The sequence below is a fragment of the Nicotiana sylvestris genome, chromosome 5 (assembly GCF_000393655.2).
Source record: "Nicotiana sylvestris chromosome 5, ASM39365v2, whole genome shotgun sequence".
Taxonomy (NCBI): domain Eukaryota; kingdom Viridiplantae; phylum Streptophyta; class Magnoliopsida; order Solanales; family Solanaceae; genus Nicotiana; species Nicotiana sylvestris.
This window is the reverse complement of record NC_091061.1, coordinates 163,217,901-163,238,209: the sequence shown is the minus strand read 5'-3', so window position 1 is coordinate 163,238,209 and position 20,309 is coordinate 163,217,901. Positions and strand designations below refer to the sequence as shown.

At 34.3% G+C, this 20,309-nt stretch overlaps 1 protein-coding gene across 5 annotated transcripts; it reads left to right on the top strand.

The window, feature by feature from the left end:
- The first annotated feature begins 14,954 nt into the window (after nt 1-14,954).
- On the top strand, nt 14,955-19,508 carry LOC104250092 (uncharacterized). 5 transcript variants are annotated; one of them, XR_011399955.1, is made up of 4 exons: nt 14,955-15,145; nt 16,031-18,114; nt 18,453-18,565; nt 18,904-19,508. XR_011399955.1 is itself a non-coding variant. In XM_070145614.1 (2 exons), the coding sequence occupies exon 2, from the start codon at nt 16,094-16,096 to the stop codon at nt 17,903-17,905; it is 1,812 nt and encodes a 603-aa protein (XP_070001715.1). In that variant the 5' UTR covers nt 14,955-15,145; nt 16,031-16,093; the 3' UTR covers nt 17,906-18,830. The 5 variants fall into 5 exon arrangements, 2 of the variants coding, with proteins under 2 accessions (XP_070001715.1, XP_070001717.1); XR_011399954.1 differs by lacking the exon at nt 18,904-19,508 and having other exon boundaries at nt 18,453-18,830; XR_011399953.1 differs by lacking the exon at nt 18,904-19,508 and having other exon boundaries at nt 18,425-18,830.
- The last annotated feature ends 801 nt before the right edge of the window (nt 19,509-20,309 follow it).

Below are 20,309 nucleotides of genomic sequence, written 5' to 3'. Positions count from 1 at the left end.
AATGACCCAAAGGTGGCTGTTTATGCAAAGTCAGCCTTCCGGCGTCCCTTTCGGGAACATTCGACTATGTTTTGACAAAACAGCGTCACCAGACTTTTTTATGATGAAATTAAAATTTGACATATATTTAGGCTATTTTAGCAAAAGGGGAGGTTGGACCCGATTAGGGCTGCCTACGTATCTCACATTCGGTGAGAATCAAACCAGTGTAGTTCGCATATAAACTGAACTTTGTAAACAATATTCCTTTCTTTCCCAATAAATCAAACTTTTAAAAAAATTCAAAATTTTGGCATGGTTTTGACACTACTTGGCCATTGTTTGTTTTTTTTATTGTTTTTTTTAAAAAAATAAGTAGTTATCTCCCTACACTGCTATACTTTTTTCGTTTTTTTTTCTTTTCTTTTCAAAAATGTTTTTTCAAAAATTCCCTATTTCAGAAGTCGGTCATCATGCAGATCTGAAGCAAATAACTGTGTAAAACAAAACAAGATGCAGCAGGATGATCTTTTTCATTTCAAGTTGCTTGTCCTAGACGGACCCAACCCCTGTGTTGAGTCCCCTAAGCCAAATGCAATATGATGCAAATAAACGTTCCTACTAGGGATCCGGCATGAAGTCAAGTTATTCTAGGTTCAACCTGGGTATATGTTCTAGATAGTGCACCCGAGCGGACAACTCGAGTTGAGGAAGGAGCTCATTTCCGGGAACCAAAAGGCTAGTCGGCTTAGAAACTTTCCGAGCCTCTTTTATTTAGGGTATGACACTAACAGAATAAGGAGTCTTAACCAGTAAGCACATCCCCGGAGGTAAGAAGAGAAGGTTTCGGCACAGTTTATATGTACAGTTCAAATAATATCAAAGCAGTAAAAAACATCATTTTGCATATTAAGCACAGATCATATGAGAATATCAGATAATAAAGCCAAAATACAACAATTTTATCAAGCTCGAATTTCTAACCCTGAACCGATGGTTCTGGCTAAAAAACCATCCCCAGTAGAGTCGCCAGAGTTGTCACACCTCCTTTTTTGCCTGTGCCGCCCGCGAAGGGGCACGGAAGGGAGTTTTTCCAATTAAAGGACAATCAAATCGGGATTTATTTATTTATTTCAGAGTCGCCACTTGGGAGATTTATGGTGTCCCAAGTCACCGATTGAATCCCGAATCGAGGAAAATATTCGACTTTCCAAATGAAGTCTGCGAACCAGAAATTCTAAGTAAGGAATTCTGTTGACCCGAGGGAAGGTGTTAGGCACCCCCGAATCCCGTGGTTCTAGCACGGTCGCTTAAATTGTTATAATGGCTAAATATCTGATTTAAATACATGTTGTGACTTATGTGCTTTTATTAAGTTTAAACCGCTTTTATTATTATCATTTATTTTATAGAATTGCAACGTCGTGAAAATGCATCTCGAACCACGTCACAATCAATGCACCCGTAGTTGTTAACACATTTCGACTCCGTTGAGATTTGAATTTGGGTCACATAAATGCGCACCCGAATTTAAGAATGTAATTTAATTAAGTCGCGCCTAAAAAGTCTAACGCGTTATTATCTTTGGGGAAGGCAGTGGAATTCACTAAACAGTCCATCCCAAATTCTAAGTATTTATTATGACCAATTATTGAGGGCCCCGCAATTTGCCTTTTTATTCGGCGAGGCTCGTCTCATTATTTTAGAAGGGTACCCTACAATGACTACGTCTTTACTACATTTATCTTTCTCTACAAAAATGAAAGAGAAAAGTCTTAATTTATTTACATGCTTGAGTTGTTATAGTTGGGTTTCGAATATGATTCATAAAATCTGAAAATGATGCAATCAGGGCAGTCCGTTGCCAATCCGGGCCCAGGCCCAACGTGTATGGCATAAAACTGGACCTGGTCCATCTTATTCACATGTTACTACCTAGTTACATTATACTAGGCATGTTCACTGTTTGTCAAATTAAAAAAAAAAACTTGGCAATCTAATTTTAATCCTAGACCATTTACATGCTGAAATTGACCAATGGTATTTAACTAAACAATATTTCTACAAGTTCCGAAATGGTCTATTCGTTTAATGAACTAACTGTTGAATGTTTAAGAATAGTCTAAATCAGCTAACATGCTTTTTGAGACATGATAATCATCCAACAATAACGAATAACTAGACAGAGTTACTACACCATTTATTTACTTTTTAGGCAATACATAGATAGTTCGTCCGTTAAGCTATCGTCAGATGTTCCACTATATATATTAAACAGCTACATGATTCTGATTAGAGTAAGCTAAATAATTTATATATACAAATAAAATTCAGAATATAATTAAAATAAATTCAGAACTTCAACTCTTCATTTCGTATTCATGCTTCATGTTTCAGTTTACAGTAACCAACGTGTCAGTTGTGTACCTGATATTGGAAGCAAAAGAAAAGGGAGATCAGTAAAAATTCAGTAGCATACAACAACAGCAACACCCAGCAACCAGTAACAACCAGCAACGAGAAACCAGTGACAGATTTTAAAATCAAGATAAAAATCCAGAAACACCGACAACAATCAACAGACAGAAGCCAAGGGAATCTTTTCAGATTTGAAAGACTAATTAATGTTTAACCCTCAATTTCTGAATCCGTATATCAAAATATTTAGATTGTATATCAGGTGTATACTACTCTCTCTTTTAATTTCAAGAATGTTTTTATTTGTATTTTTTGGAAGTCTTAATATTTTCGGAATTTTTCTCTCTCTTCAATATTCAGCTCTCTCTTTTTTTTAAAAAATTCTGTCCAAGTCCCCCCTATTTATTACCATCTTTCAGCATTTTAAAAAAAATTAAAACCCACTATCTTCCACTCATCCCCCTTTTAATCCCACTACCTAATGTTTTATCCCCCACTATATTAAACAAATACATTATTCCCCCATTATATCTTGTCCCCCATGCCTACATTAAATTATTCCCCCACTACATTAAACAAATACCTTATTTAAATGTTACACTAGTACCCTACTGGACAGACCATTTCAGACTTTTTAAAACCCCAAAATACCCCTGAACTACTGAAATTACTATCCTACCCCAATCCCCTTTCAATCTGTACTAAACCCCATCAGCTATAACCAATTCACCTAATAAAACTCAATTAATTGATCACATTAAACCAGCTTTTTACTTCAGTTTCTCATCAGAATACTTAATGGCGATGGAGCGACGACGAGCTGTGGTCGTTCATGGCGGAGTGATAGTGGGGAGGGCTGCCATGGTGGTTTGGACGTGACGATGATGGTGGTTTTAGGGTCGTCGAGCAGCAGCAGCGTTTGGTGACTGCAGTTCGCTGGACGAAGAAGATGAAGACGATGGGGTTCGTCTGGACGTGAGCTGAGGGAGACGACGAAGAAAGAGCAACCATGGGAGCTGGTCGTTGGAGCTGGACGTGAGGAGGGTAGCCATGGGAGCTCGAGGGGTTGTTTGGACGAAGATGAGCGAAGCAGCAGCTATGGGGGTAGTTGTTTGGTTGTTGCTGGAGGGTTTGCTTGGGGTAGATGGTGAGGCAGCCATTGGAGGGGGGCTTGGTGTGGTTTGGAGAAGAAGAGAGAAAGAGAGGGGGGCGAATAGGTGTTTTTAGGGTTTTTTTTTTTTTTTGTTTTGGGAAAAATGAAAAATGAAGAGGGGGCGTTGGATCTTTGGGGTTATGGGGCGGACCGGGTCGGGTTGACCCGGTATAGGTTTATTTCTTTTGGGCTTGTGGTTTAAATTTGAAGAGAAGGCTCAATCCGGTTTTCTTCTATTTTTTGTTGTTTTCTATTTATTCAATTTCCTAATTAATAAAGCTAAAACAAAAAATGCTAAGATTAAATTTTAAAACCCAAAATTATCTCAAAATACTAATTAACTCCTAATAACAATTAGCACATAATTAAAATAGCAATTAACGATGAAATCACACAATTTGGACGTTAAATGCTAAAAATGCAAAATACAACAAATAAACATGCACAAACAAAAATACAAATAATTATCCAAAAATGCCACGAAAATTCAAAAATTGCACACAAAGAAAAATTGTTTTATTTTGAATTTTTGGGAGTAATTCTCATATAGGGCAAAAATCACGTGCTTACAGGCCCACATGGTCAAAACTCGAGGTTCGAACCATGACCCGATTACCCATTCACCCACGAACCCATATATATACTCCCCTCGTTTTAATTTATGTGAACCCATTTGACTGGGCACAGAGTTTAAGAAAAGAGAGAAGATTTTTGAGCTTGTGGTGTAAAATGAAGCACATATATTTTGTGTGGCTATGAATCATTACATAAATGTAATTTGTTTCCAAATAGGGAAAGAGGTCATTCTTTTTGGCACGGACTAATAGGTTCACATAAATTAAAACGGAGGGAGTAATTTATTTTGAAATCGGATCTCAAATCGAGATCCAAATCTCCAAAATTTGAAAAACCTAAGTTCTACCCAAAACACCAAATTTCCCCCATAAAAACCCTTGATTTTGAGTTGAAATTATGTGAAAAGAAGTTAAAGATTAAAGAAAACGAGTTAGAAATGATTTCCAATCGATTTGGAAGAGTAGTTGTCTTTGAAAAATCGCCCAAAGGTGTTTTAGGTTTGAGAGTATTTGAAAAATGAGATATTTTCGGCTAAGTTATGAATTAGCAGGTTGCAGATGTCGCAATTGCGACCAGAGTTCGCAATTGTGAACCCCTTCAAAACCTGCTGACTTCGCAAATGCGAAGACTATGTCGCATTTGCGACCCTGAAGGAATCCAGTCACCTTCGCATTTGCGAGGGACCCTTCGCGTTTGCGATATCGCATTTGCGATAAATGGGTCGCATTTGTGACCAAGGCCTGCCCAGGCTTGGTTCGCATTTGCGACGCCTGTGTAGCAATTATCAAGCCTGAGAACTTCGCAATTGCGAAACCTGATCTCGCAATTGTGAGATCAGAGGCCTGGGCAAAAATACCAGATACCAGCACTTGATTCTAAGTCCAATTTCACTCCATTGCCTATCCAAAATTCACCCGAGCCCTCGGGGCTCCAAAACCAAACATGCACACTAACCTAAAAATATCATACAGACTTGCTCGTACAATCAAATCATCAAAATAACATCAACAACTATGAATTAAACCCCAAATTTATGAAATCATTCAAGAACATCAAAATTTCCAATTTCTCAACTTTAAGTCCGTTTTATACCAAACCAAATTCGATCTTTATCAAATTTTATAGATTCAACCTAATTATTATTTCAAACTTGTACCGGGCTCCGGAATCAAAATACGGGTCCGATACCGTCAATTTCAAACATCTTTCATTTCCAAAAACTCTTATATATTTCACAAAATAATTTTCTTTAAAAATTCATTTTTCGGGCTTGGGACCTCGGAATTCGGTTCCGGGCATATGCCCAAATCCCAAATTTTATTACGGACCCTATGAGACCGTTAAATCACGGGTCCGGGTTCGTTTACCAAGAATGTTGACCAGAGTCAATTTTATTCAATTTTAAAAGCAAATTTCCTTATTTCACTTAGTTTTCACATAAAAGCTTTTCGGCAACGTCTCCAGACTGTGCACGCAAATCGAGATGAGATAAAAGGAGGATTTTAAGGCCTGAGATCACAGAATTTACTTTCAAAACGGGTCATCACAGATACAATAAAATTTAAGTAACAATTAAAACAAACATCAAATTTAAGGTAATAATACGATACAATACAATGGGTAACAACCATCCAAACAAGCTGTTAGTGTGGAAAGGTGGAAGCTAGTATGTTTTTGGCTTTATAAGATCCTGGAAAAATCAATGAGGGTGTATTTGCAGCAAAAATTTATTTTAGAAGAAAGGAGGAGAATTTGAGTGGTTAATGAGCAGGGGCGGATGCAGCAAGCGATTGCCAGGTTCAACTGGACCCAATACTTTCAACACGGAGCATAAATTTATATATAAAAATTTATTAAAATTACGAAAATAGTGGATATGAACTAATAACTTTAAATATATACTATGAGTTCAATACTAAAGACATTAAAGATTGAACCCATAGAGTTTAAATCCTAGATCCGCCTCTGTTATTGAGAAATTTGTTGGCATTAATTTGCTCCCTTACGATATTTGCCGTGTAACAACAGAATAGCTTGAAAACATTAAAGATTATATTATTATTATTATTATTATTATTATTATTATTATTATTATTATTATTATTATATAAAAATTAGATGGAGTTAACTATAGTTAAATACTACTTACTATTTTATAATTAAATAAGGTGGCAAATGTCATTTAATTATTGGCTTGGTGTATACACCAAGTGCGGGTAAGTTTTTTCAAGTTTGTACACATGAGCTTCATAATCCAGCACATTATGCTGGAATTTTCCATGTGTTGGAGCTCCAACATAATATGCTGGAAATTTATACGCAGGAACTCCATAATCCAGCATATTATCCTGGAACTTTCTGTCTTTCAGCAAAACAGTGACTATTTTTCAATGGTTTTGCAAACGCTAGCCATTTTTCAATTACCATTCCGAAAACTGGTTAGCCCGTGTTATTTTCACTCCAAATCCTCCCCACACAGATTTGGATAGAAATTCCGAATATGATATTAATCTCTTGGACCAACCCCCATTCACCACCCAACTATTTATATTAAAATTAGTCGACGAATGTATAATATATTTATAATTCATGTATAACATATGTATTACCTATATATCAATGTATAATCTATGTATATTAACTAAAAAAGGCAAACAATTTATATATATTGACTAGCAAAAATAAACAATGAATGCAGGTTATTTGTATACAGATCGCTATTTTTTTGTCGCTCCAATATGAACGCACAATTTTCTAGTTGATAGTACCATTTTCTTCTCGATTTTGATTATACTCCTAATTGGTTTCTATGAAAAGCAAAATAGAGGTAATCAAGGTTGGAACAAATTGCAGTACATTTTTGACTAATTGTAGTATTATAAGTTCAATCACTTTCTTATAACTTTCTGTCACTTTCTTCATTTAAAAGATTGCATTTTAGATGCATAAGACCTAATAATATCGCTTTCCTAATGTTTTTGCCTTTTTTCGCTTTGCTTTCTTCTTAATCACACATGCAATTTTGGCCCTATTTTCATTCAATTCAATCATTCATGATTTTCTATCACTATTACTTGGAGACTGACCACTACACTAGGCTATTAAAGTCCATATTTTAGCTTAGGAATCAATTAATTGCTTTACAATCATGATATATAAGAAAATGGAAATTCCGTGTTTGGATTAATATCCCTCTCTTGGAAGTCATTGGGATTCACATGAAGTCATGAACACATTATACATGAAAATGAACAGAAGAAAGACAAAGAACATGTCACTTTCTTTTACTTAAGAGTTATCGACACTGGCGGAATCATGATTTCAAGCTTATGAATTCGAGATTCTCGTTTTAAGTTAATGGGTTCTAAATTTATAATTTATATTTATTCAGTGAATTTCTTAAAATAAATACAGAGTTCGAACCAAAGTGTTAGATTCAACTGAACCTGCTCCCGACATTCTAGCTCCGCCCCTAATTATTGAAAACTACAATGATTAAGAAATTTGGCTCCCAAATAGTTTTCTTAAACAAAAATTATTTTGACAAATATGAATAGGGCATAAAGCATCTTAAAAGTTTCGAGCTCAAATTCTAAGAATGAAAAGAATTCTTGTAGGGAGGGTTTTCCTTTTAAATCTTATGCGACGCAAATTTGAATTTGTCCACTGATGAGTATGGCTGTCCAACGGGACGGGACGTCCCGTCTCGTCTCGTATCCCGTCCCGTCCCGCTTCAAGTTAAATGGGATGGGCCAATGTTAAACGGGACACGGGATTGGACGGGACGACCATTTCGTCCCGTCCCGTCCGTCCCGCGTCCCGTCCCGTCCCGCCAGTTTTTTTTTTTTAAAAAAAACTAGCCGTTGGGCAACGACTTAAATTGCAAAAATAGTTGTTGCCAACGGTCCAAACAGCCCCTACCCACCCCCCCACCCCCGAAACACCCCTAACCCCCCCAAACTTTTAATATAACCCCTAAGTTTATTAAATTATACTTTTGCCCTATTTTCTACTATAAATACCCCCATTCTTCTTCATTTTTTCCCACAAAAAATCAATCTTCTCTCTCAAATCTCTTACATTCTAATATTCTATCTATATTCTATATTATTCTCTCAATTTTGTTACTATCAAGTATCAACTATCAACTATCAACTATCAAGTGATAACTTTCAAGTTTGAATTTTCAAGTATTTGGGCAAATTTTTTGGAGCAACTTTCAAGCTTCAAATTAATTCGTCAAGTATTTGGAACAATATTTTGGGCAATTTCTTCAAGTTTCAATATTTAAGCACGGTGCACTCGTTCCATCTCCTAATTTTAATATATAATTTTTGCGTATCATTTTAGTGCTTAATTTTTGTGTTTACTTTACGTGTTAATTTTCGTATTTTATTTGTGTGTTTAATATTTGTGTTAGTTTTTTTAATTTAATTTCGTATTTAAATTATGACACCTAAAAATGTATTTGGTATTTTTAAAAAAAGCAGTAAAAAAAATAGTAAATGTGAAAGTAGTAGTAATCCTAATCTTAACCCTTCTCCTAGACCTAGAATTAGAAAGCATATTGATGAAATGACTCATGTTGATGAAACTTCATTTTCCCAACCCTCCACATTTTATGATGTTCATGTCGGAGAACAATTAGATCATGAAACTTTACAAAGACAATTTGGCAATGATATTTTTTTGAGGATGAAGAAAATGAGGAAGAAGAATTAGATGAAACACCCACTAGTCCCGCAACACAAGCTCCAACTCAGAGTCAATCTCAGTCTGGTGCTTTACCCCCTGTACCCCCTGTAAGGGGTAAACCTAAGGCTGAACGTCCCAAAACATCACTTGTATGGAAATTTTTTAAACATGATAAAGTCAATCATCGTGCTATATGTGAAAAATGTAAGCAAATATTTAGATGTGCATGTCATATTTTTAACTTGGTTGTAAAAGATGGTCTTAATTTATTTTCTGATGCTTGTAGTAAAATACAACATGCTTGTGGCTATATTTTTCGTGCTCATAAACAAAGTAGAATTCGTGAATTTGCTCAACAATGTGCTAGTGCTAACCTTCCATTTAGAAAAGTTCTAAAAGATGTTTGTACTAGGTGGAATTCTACTTATGAAATGCTTAAAGTTACTTATGATTATCGGATGCCTATCCAAAAAGTATTTAATATGCATAATGCTCACCATGTTGATCAAATTGTTGATTCTGATTGGGATTAGATCAAAGAGCTTACTAAATTTTTAGAAAATTTTTATTATGCTACAAAACAAATTTCTGGTATATATTATCCTATTGTTACACAAATATTGTGGTATATTTGTGGAATTTCTGTTGTATTTGGTAAGTATAAAAAAATCCAACTTATGCACCGACCATTAAAGAAATAATTTAAAAATTTAAAAAGTATTTTTTCCCTATTCCCGAAGTTTATTTAATTTCTACTCTACTTAACCCATCTTTAAAACTAAGAGGTGCAAAGGGACTTGTTCGTAAAATTTATGAGAATTTAGAAATTCAAGAAAATGAACAACCATCTCTCGAAAACTGCCAAGCTAGCATATATTCTTATGCTAGATCAATGTTTGATAAATATAAATCTATGGATACAACTGGTTGTGAAACTGCTCCTTCTACTTCTAAGTCTAGAGCAGAAGTTTTATGGGAAGATATGGATGATATAACAGGTTTTGATTCCTCTATTGATGATGAACTTGATTCTTATCTTAATCAAGGATTGGAAAATATTAAAGACGAAGAAGGCAAGAAACAACTTTTGTCATGGTGGAGGGAGCGTGACAAGACTTTTCCAACACTTTCAATTATGGTCCGAGATATCCGGGCTATTCAAGCATCATCAGTAGCATCGGAGAGTGCTTTTAGCGCGGCAAGATTTCAAATTGGAGATCATAGACATTCATTAGCGGAGGACAGTCTAGAGATTTCCGTATTATTCAGAGATTGGATTAATACAGAAAGAAGAAATCTTAGTTTTGAAAAATTAACCACTAGGGAAGAAGAAGAATACAATGAGATACTAACCACTGGGAGCGATGACGACATGGAGCTCATGGAACATCAATCAACATTGCCAATTCCAGCAGAATGTCCGAGAGATATTATGGATAAGTTACAAAGAAGCTATATAGGAGCTTATAAATATTAGTATGATAATTTGTAATTGGCTACTAAGAGGCCTAGTTCAAACAGAACCCTTCCTAGAAGGTGACTGCGTAGATTAGGTGCTCTTCAAAAGAATTATATTTGTATTTGAGATTTGAAAGTTCTATTAATAAAATAAAAGGCTCTAAGCGTTGAATTTTATTTATGAATTGTCTTAGTTACTTAATAGTTAATACTTTGAAATTATATTAAATAAATTATAACTCTATTATAAATTTATAATTACTAGAATATTTCATTACAAGTCTTTTGTTTTAATATTTTATAATTCTTTACTTAGTTTTCTAATTTTTATTTTAACATAGTAACATTTAAGTTTATTAAATAAGTCAAAAATCTAGCCGTTGCAAACTTTAAAAACATAGTAAATTTCAAAAACTAGACGTTTTTTTATAAAAAAAATACACTTAAGGCTCACAAACCCGTCCCGTTCCGTCCCGTCTCATCCCGTCCCATCCCGTTTGTTAGCGGGACGGGATGGGACGAACGTTTCGTCCCGTTTGTCCCATCCCGTTTCGTCCCGTCCCGCCTCCATCCCGCCTAAATGTCGTCCCGTCCCGTTAATTTGGTCTCGTCCCGTCTCATTGGACAGCCATACTGATGAGTACCCAGCCAAATGATTATAAAAGGAGAAAGAATAAAATATAATTATACCATCAATAAGAGGCTTTTACATAATATACCCTAAAATATGAAGTTACATCCTATATCCATCTAATAATTACATTGAATATTAATTTAATAAAAACATATAAAAAAGACGTAAAATAGTAGGATTCAAATTCCCAAAACTTACCAATTTTGTGGAAACTATCAAGAAATCTTGATGAGATATGATAATATCACAACTATATAATATTCCTCCCAAACTAGTCACTTATTTGGTTAATTTAAGTGATATAATTGTAATCCTAGTTCCTTCTACTCTTGTTATGTATAACAATGAAGTTATATGACTTTTTCATTGGAGATTAACAAAAAATAACACATTAAAATTTTATCGTTGTAGAGCTTTTTTTTCTATTTAAGTGGCCATAGAATATTTATTATTTCCTTGACAGCACAGTGAATGGATTAGATGGTAATTCGACTTATTCTTCAAATCCTACAAACACGTTTCAAGATTGATTTTATTTAATAAATTAAATTTAAACACAATTTCTTTTTATCAATTTAATGCCTTGGCAGTATTAATATTTTTTGTTAATTTTAATATAATAAGTAGTCAAATTAACATTTTAAATTCAATTCATAATCACATTATGTAACAAATAATACAAAATAGTTGAATATAATTCTTCTTACGCGGACCGCTAGTACATGGTTGGAAGAATAGTCCATCAGTTGGAACTTGGAAATATAAAACATTCTTTTGCCAGCCTTTTTTCTTTTCTTTAAATTCTCATGGGGTTCAAATTAATGTCCTATATCCCTTAAAAAACAATATCGTATCTTTAGCTCATTTATTTATTTCTAATACTTTTGGTAAACAACACAATATGTAATTTGTTTTCACTTGTTTCCTTCATTTGCTTATTTTTATTATAATATGTTGTAGAGCGAAGATTATTTTTTTTCTTGATTTCTCGCCTGGTGTTCAGTACCTATATCATGCAGTTTTGACTAATTCCTATTTGCGCCGCTAAAAAGCCATTAAATAAAAAATATTCTATTAGAGCTATTTTCATTTTTAAAGTTCGAACACAAGATATGTGGCTAAAATCAGAGAATTACTAGGGATCGTGTGGTACAATGGTGCGATAAATTATAATATCTCATGGGGTGAAATATTTCATGGGATTAGCTAATCACTTCATTTTTATGTAAAATTTATTCCAAGATCAACTAATAATACATAAAATCAAACACAAGAAAATACAATCACCAATTTTATCCTAAAATTATTATCTTTATTCCTTGTTCCAAGCGACCCCTTACTTTAGTAACAACAGTCTGAAAACTGCTAAATAGTCATTGGTTATCTTAGAATCAAAGTAGTAAAACTTGTGTGTAGTCCCAAGACACATACTTTAAAAAAAATTGATTTACAAAAGCAACACTTAACCAAACAAACAGTCAGTTGGAGTATATGACGCCCATTTAATTATTAAATAAATAAATTTTCTCGAGCTCAGAAATTTATATATTGTTAGTCCCTATAAATTTAGAAGATTCCTTTAAACATAAAAGTTTAAAAAAACAGATAAATAAATATATGAAAAGAAAGGGCAAAAAGAAGACAGGTAAAGTGAGCAGCTAAAAAGGAGGAGTCGGGTCAAACCAGATTGAGTGGGTGGGTCATGTTTTGTCGTAAATGGGTCCCCACGATTTGACCCGAAGGTCAAAACAGTAATACACTGTTTTCTCCGCGTGGTCGTCTATAATGATTGAGACAAATCTGTCTACACCTATTTATTGCATTTCTTGCCCCTTCTACTTCTTTGTTTTTCCTTTTTTAGTCTCTCAATTCAAGTCATTCTCTATTTTTTGCATTTCTACTTTTATAGAGTGATAGTGTAAAAATATTTAAATATATAAGTCATTTATAAAGTAATTGTAAGTAAATTTTTATAATAAATACTCCCTCCGTTTCAATTTATGTGAACCTATTTCCTTTTTAGTCCGTGCCAAAAAGAATAATCCCTTTCCTTATTTAGAAACAATTTACCTTTACACAATGATTTATTGCCACACAAAATATATGTGCCTCATTTTACACCACAAGATCAAAAGTCTTCTCTCTTTTCTTAAACTTCATGCCCGGTTAAATGGGTTCACATAACTTGAAATGGAGGAAGTATTAATTGATGACCTAATAAATTAAACTACATTGATAATGTAAATTTTCTGTATATTCAGTGTATATAACTTAAATCCTTTAAATTATGTACAAATGAAACTATTAAAATCAATAGAAATTAACTACAAAATAAATCTAGAACATGATTAAGAATAAAAAAGGTCCCTTGTAAAATTAACTAAGATTGTTATTGTTGTCGTTAATTAAGAATTGAAAAACCTATCAAACAGTTTGCCAGCTTCTGATTTAATATTCAAGTTAATGCAATATAAACATGGCAAAAGATAATCATACTACAAACCTCAATTTTTATTTTATTATTTTATTTTTTTATACTTAAGGTTCAATATTCAAGATTCGTATTCGACAGTAAAAGTAATTCTTTTATACTTATTATTAGATGTGCGGATCTAGCATGTAATATATGTGATCATGTGATTGCATCTACAGATAAAAATTATTAACTTTTGCTCAAATTATGTATATGTGTTAAAAAAATTATTAAATAACAATAAATATTTGCCAGCAAATTCAGTTATTATTATATTAATTTGGGATATTATAGAAATCCATAAAATTCAAATCACGAATATACTTTACTTCGATGACCTAAATAAGGCGTCTGTCAACTATAATTTGTTTAGAGTCAATTTTGAATTCAAAACTTAAAATGCCTTCCATCATTTGAAAATTATAGTCATATTTTGTAATAGTCAATTTTGGATTCAAAACTTAAAATGTCTTCCATCAAACAAAGATAAAAAAAAAAGAAAAGAAAAAGGATAACAAAGCATTCCGTGTTCACATAGGGTTCGGGGAAGGGTCACACTTCAAACAGTGTAATGTACACAGCTTATTCTAATGCAAATAGTGTATTAGTGATTGTTTTTATGGTTACACAAATAACTTTACCGTTGTTCCAAGGCTCCCTTTTCCATCAAACAAAGATATCTTTCCTTTAATACGATGCATGGTTATATGGGTATCAATTTGAGCCCAAATACATTTGATCCATCCAAACCGCCTAAGTTTTGACTGTTATCGACCCGCTTATTTGTTGAACTCAACTCATCTTGATCTAACCCATCTAAAATCAGGTTGATTTTTAGCCTAAGTTGATCTATAAGTAACTTTGCTAAAATATATTAAAAATATTTTTTTTTGGTTTTACATGTTATGTATAACCATAAAAAAGAAAGAAAAAATTTTATTTGATAATTAAACAATTCATAAAAAAATAATACTCATTAATTAAAACTTGTTAAGAGTTGAACGGGTTGAACTATGATCCAAATTTTAATCCAACTTAACCCCGCTCATCTCAGCCCAAGTTAATTTTAGGCGGATTATTGGCCTGCCCGTCAATGACCCGCGCCCATTTATTGACTCAATCAATTTCAACCCATCCAAAATCAGTCAAAACCCGCTATTTGACACCCCTACATGACTAAGAAGTGTATATACTGATATTTCTGCTCTTTTGAGTAATGAGAGCTCGTTTCAAGATTATTGTCAAAACATTAAAGTACAAACTTGATGATATTGGACCAGTTGTTTTCACTTGACAAAATAAATTTTCTTCTCTTTGACTCGTTTGACAAAGGTAGTACAGTATAAAAAAGGAAAACAACAAAGTAAATGATTTTACACTTTTCAAAAATTGGAATTTAAAGATTTGAAAACAAAAGGAAAAGTGTGTTAGTAGTAGTTAGTACCATAAAATCAAACAAATTAAATGAGGGCTGGTGGAAAGAGAGAACAATAAATAGGAATAAGTTGGGGGCTACAAATGCAAAAATATAATAAATGTGGCCATAAATTTCACTCGTTTTTTTCTCCACTTTTTCTTACAAAATTTTCCACTTTCTTGCATGTGGACTCATAGTCTCCACTGCAGCTTCCTCTTCTCTTCCTTTTCTTCCCTTTTTTTCAACACCCCCCTTCCCACCCCCAACAAAACACTAAAGAAGAACTCCCTCGTGATTTGTGCTTATTTTCAGTAATCCTATAATTTTCTTCTCAGATAATCGGTGAGTTTTCAGCTTTCTTGATTTCTTATTGTGGGTTGCATTTTTTGTGTTAAAAATTGAATCTTTTTGTAGTTTTCTTTCTCATTTTGAAGGTTTTTGAGTTTAATACTTGTTTGTTTTTGTGATATATTTTTTTTTGGGGTTGCCTTTTTTGTGTAAAAAATGGATTTTTTTGTAGTTTCTTTTCTAATTTTGAAGGGTTTTGACTAGTTTAAACTTGTTTGTTTTGGAAAGTAGCTTCCTTTTTTTCTTTTTCTTTTCCCTTTTTGGGTTTGAGATTTCTGTGTCAAAAATGGAGTCTTTTTTAGTTTATTTCTGATTTTGAAGAATTTTGAGTTTATAGCTCTATATGGATTTTTTTGTAAAGTAATTTCCTTTTTTGGTTCTTGTTTTCTCTTTTTATTTTTCTTGTTGTAATTGGATTTTACTTGATGTTTGTCTTTTGGGATGTTGTAAAATGTTTCTCTTCATGTTTTTTTTTTCCTTTTTTAAAAAAGGAGCTTGATTTGGGTTCCGTTTGAATATACTTATGGAATAATTTTTGGTTTAACGGATAGTGATTAAAGTTGCATAGATTATGGAAAAGAAGAAGAAAAGGAAATAAAAGATTTACCTTTTCTTTGCATACCAAGTTAAAAGGTAAAGACTTTAAAATGGAAAATGAAATCTTGGAGTAGAAAGTAAAAGATTTATGCTTAGCTGCACCTAAAAGTCTAGGTATTTGTCGTTTAAATACTTCCTTTTGATTGCTATTTTCTTCAAAATTTTCAGAAACTATTAGTTATGGATCCAACATAGTGTTTAAAGTAGTTAGATTTTTCATTGTGTCATTTTAATTCACATGCTGTTCTAACTTCTTTGTTTGTTGTATTGTTTATTATCCAGAATTAAGTTGCTGGGGAATTTGATTTTCAGATCATTCTTGAAGATTCGCTTTTGATACGAGAGATGGTTGCTGAATCTTGGTTTCGCAATTTCTGGAAAAATTCTAAAAAGTATGAGGGTGGTGGTCATCAAAAGGTGCTAGTAGGCGTTCTAGCATTTGAAGTGGCAAGCTTAATGTCTAAACTGGTTCATGTATGGCAGTCTCTGAGTGATAAGCAGGTGGCTAGATTGAGGGATGAGGCAATGAACTCGGTTGGTATCAAAAAGCTAGTTTCCGAAGATGATTCCTATATCGCAAGGTTGATGTGTACAGAGTTGGTTGAAAACTTAGTACATGTCGCAATTGCTGTTTCTAGGCTTGCCAAAAAATGCAACGACCCTTTCTTGAAGAGTTTCGAGCAAGCCTTTAATGATCTGCTAAAAGTTGGTGCTGATCCGTACGGGTGGCAACTTTCGTGGAAGAAGATGGATAGGAAAGTTAAAAAGATGGAACGATTTATTGTGATTAATGCAAATTTATATCAAGAAATGGAGAATCTTTCTGATCTTGAACAGACATTGAGGAGATTGAAGGGAAATGATGATGCAGATAGCATTACTCTGGTTGAATACGAGAAGAAGCTTGCGTGGAAGCAGCAGGAGGTGAAGCATCTTAAGGATGTTTCTATTTGGAATAGAACCTATGATTATACAGTCCGTCTTCTGGCAAGATCCCTATTTACTATATTTAGTAGGATCGGGCATGTGTTTGGAGTTGATCCTGCGGATGAGAGGGCTAAAGCATCAAGAGAACTAGATTCTGATCAAATCCATCGTAGCCACTCAGTTGCTTATGCCCAATCAACTGTTCACCCGTCTGAAACAGGCTTGACTAGATTTTCCTCAGAACCAGTAGAAAATATCCTTTCCAAATCTGGCCCAATCTCAAGCACAAGAAACGTTAACAATTCTTATTCAGGTCCCTTGAAAAGTTCAACTGCAACAGGAAGCCCGGTCCCTGGAAGACATTCTTCTGTTGGCTTCTATTCGGGTCCTCTGGGAAGGTCAACAACAAAATCTGGGCCGCTCCCTCTATTCAATAAATCCGGCATGAGGTGGTGGAAATCTCGTGATCGTTCAGGAAATTTACACGGAAAAGGTCCAAATCAAAAGCATTCTCGACCGACCTCTACAGGTCCTCTAAAAGGCCGCATGATGATCGGGAACGGTTCTCCTGTAGGTAATTGCTATCTAGATCCACAAGGATTTCATTCTGGTTTTCTCAGTGCAACGAAAGGAGCTAATGTAAATGGACATGCCGATAGCTATTCAACTTGCTCTTATCTGACAAGTTATAATGCGAAAAAAAGGTTGTTAAACGCTCCTCCAGAAACTCTTGGAGCTGCTGCCTTAGCACTGCATTATGCAAATGTCATTATCGTGATTGAGAAACTAGTGGCATCTCCTCACTTGATTGGACATGATGCAAGAGAGGACCTGTACAACATGCTACCGGCTAGTTTAAGAGGAGCCCTCAGGTCGAAACTAAAGCCATTTGCCAAGAGCTTGACGTCATCAGTTTATGATACGGTTCTTGCTGGAGAATGGAATGAAGCAATGCTGGGGATTCTAGAATGGCTCGCTCCGCTTGCTCATAACATGATAAGATGGCAATCTGAGCGGAGCTTTGAGCATCAGAACTTTGTTTCAAGAACGAATGTGCTGCTCGTACAAACCCTTTATTATGCAAATCAAGAAAAGACAGAATCAGCAATTACAGAGCTGCTCGTCGGTCTGAACTACATATGGAGGTACGGAAGGGAAGTGAATGCAAAAGCAATCGAGGAATGTGCAAGTGCTAGAATGATGTTTAATGATGATTACTTGGATGAGTGATTTTGGCTTTGAATGGTTGGAGTTTAGAAACCGGTCCATGGCAAAATGCTTCTCTTCAGAAGCAAATCAGAAGATGTCTCCGCCTGGTTTTTCTCAGTTGCTGCTGATTCGAGCTACTCTGGCGATCATATTCCATGAGATTCTTTATTCGTTAAAAGGGTGACGAGTACTGCAGGAATGTAACTTTAAGCTTCTGAACATTCTTTCAGGTCAGTAAGCGATGACCAATTTTCTATTTTGCCAGGAAAACTTGGATCTCATTCGATATATCAGAGTCCACGCTATAAATTAAATGTCTTGTTATTTGATAAATGTATAGAATTAGCTGAGGTTGTTTCTAGCTTTGTAAATTTACATGGCAAAGGCCTTTCCCTTAATATATAAACAATGAAGGTTTGGCGCTTAGTTTGTTCGTGATTGAACTTTTATTGGATGTACTTTCCAATATTATGAAGCATGAGACTTTCAGAATTAGTTAAGCTGAATCTGGGCTTTTGCTTGCATGTTTTTGCTTATTAGAATGTATCTTTGCTTTATCCTTGTGAAGAAAGAATGAACGGCAGCACCAATAGGTGTGGCTTAACCGCCATGGCGCCATTGAAGTGGGTGAAAATCATGAGATGCAGGAATGTAACTTTAAGCTTCTGAACATTCTTTCAGGTCAGTAAGCGATGACCATTTTTCTATTTTGCCAGGAAAACTTGGATCTCATTCGATATATCAGAGTCCACGCTATAAATTAAATGTCTTGTTATTTGATAAATGTATAGAATTAGCTGAGGTTGTTTCTAGCTTTGTAAATTTACATGGCAAAGGCCTTTCCCTTAATATATAAACAATGAAGGTTTGGCGCTTAGTTTGTTCGTGATTGAACTTTTATTGGATGTACTTTCCAATATTATGAAGCATGAGACTTTCAGAATTAGTTAAGCTGAATCTGGGCTTTTGCTTGCATGTTTTTGCTTATTAGAATGTATCTTTGCTTTATCCTTGTGAAGAAAGAATGAACGGCAGCACCAATAGGTGTGGCTTAACCGCCATGGCGCCATTGAAGTGGGTGAAAATCATGAGACCAGATTTAAATTTCAGTGGAGACAAAATGCCAGGTGATCTTTTCAATCTGCCGAAGTCTCGGCGCTGGAGTTATTCAATACTTGCAGCAAGTAAAGAAGGCAGCTCGGTACACAAGGCATCCCGCGATCGATCACGCAGGATCTGGGTAAGGGCTGCACCCCCAAGGGAGGTGATGTAGACAACCTATCCTAATGCAAACATTAGAGTTGCAATCTATGCACAAGGCATCCCGTGTTCACGTTGGGTCTAGAGAAGGGTCGCATCCCAAGGGGTGTGATGTAGACAACCTACCTAATGCAAGCATTTGTGGCTGCCACGACTCGATCTTTTGATCTATAGGTTACATGGAGACAACTTCATCGTTGCTCCAAGGCTCTCCTTCAGTACCGACAACGTGTATTCAATAAAATAGTTGAGTTGTACGCGAACTACCGACAACATGTATTCAATAAAATAGTTGAGTTGTACGCGAACTGTATTAAAACCAGTCTTATTTTTTTAAAAAGAAAGTATCTTCAAGATTTTATCATTCTTGTTATTTTGGAAAGAAATAAAGTTATGGGGTTATATTAAATGTTTCAACCGTCAAGAATTGCTGGCGCCAACTCTTCATATACAGCTGCAGATTGCTTAAAATATACTATCCTTAAAGCTTTTTTATTCAAAGAATTTGTGTGCCGACCTTGCATTAGCCGACGTCCAGACGGTGGCTTGCCTTTGGTGGTTGGTGCTATTTGGGGATAGAGAAAGAGAAAAATCAAGTTGAAATTTTCTACTGAGAGAGTATAACTAAAATAATCATCCACTCAATGTATATTTAGTGTATACTAGTCTTATGGTACGCGCGTTGCGCGTGTAGCCTATCTAAATGAGTATAAAGTTTTTACAAAATCATATAAACGATATTTAAATTATAAAGTAAGTGTAATTTATTTTTGAAAAAATATTGATTTTATATAACTGACTCAATAAAGAATATCGATTTATACCTTCTTTATCTATGTTTTCTTTTTCTCTTTTAAATGTTTCATTAGATTGAGCTCATATGTTAGATATATCTTTAAGTCTTTGCAAAAGCTTCCAAATTCTAATCTTCAATTTTTGAAGACTTAAAATAAGATCTACAGTTTCATTAGCAGATTTCTAACGTACGTTTATATGCACTTTATCTAAGACATATATGAAAAAAGTCATAATTACTTTATATAATTCAAATAAGCAAAACATTTATAATTAATTTTCTATTTGGTTTTGAATTCCTAATAATTAGGTCTTTCTATACATATGTAGTTCGAATAAGGTAAGATTTAATAACTATAATTTTAGATTA

Bases quoted from the DNA above. Each gene is read 5' to 3' on its own strand.
- LOC104250092 (XM_070145614.1), top strand. From the start codon at position 16,094: ATGGTTGCTGAATCTTGGTTTCGCAATTTCTGGAAAAATTCTAAAAAG.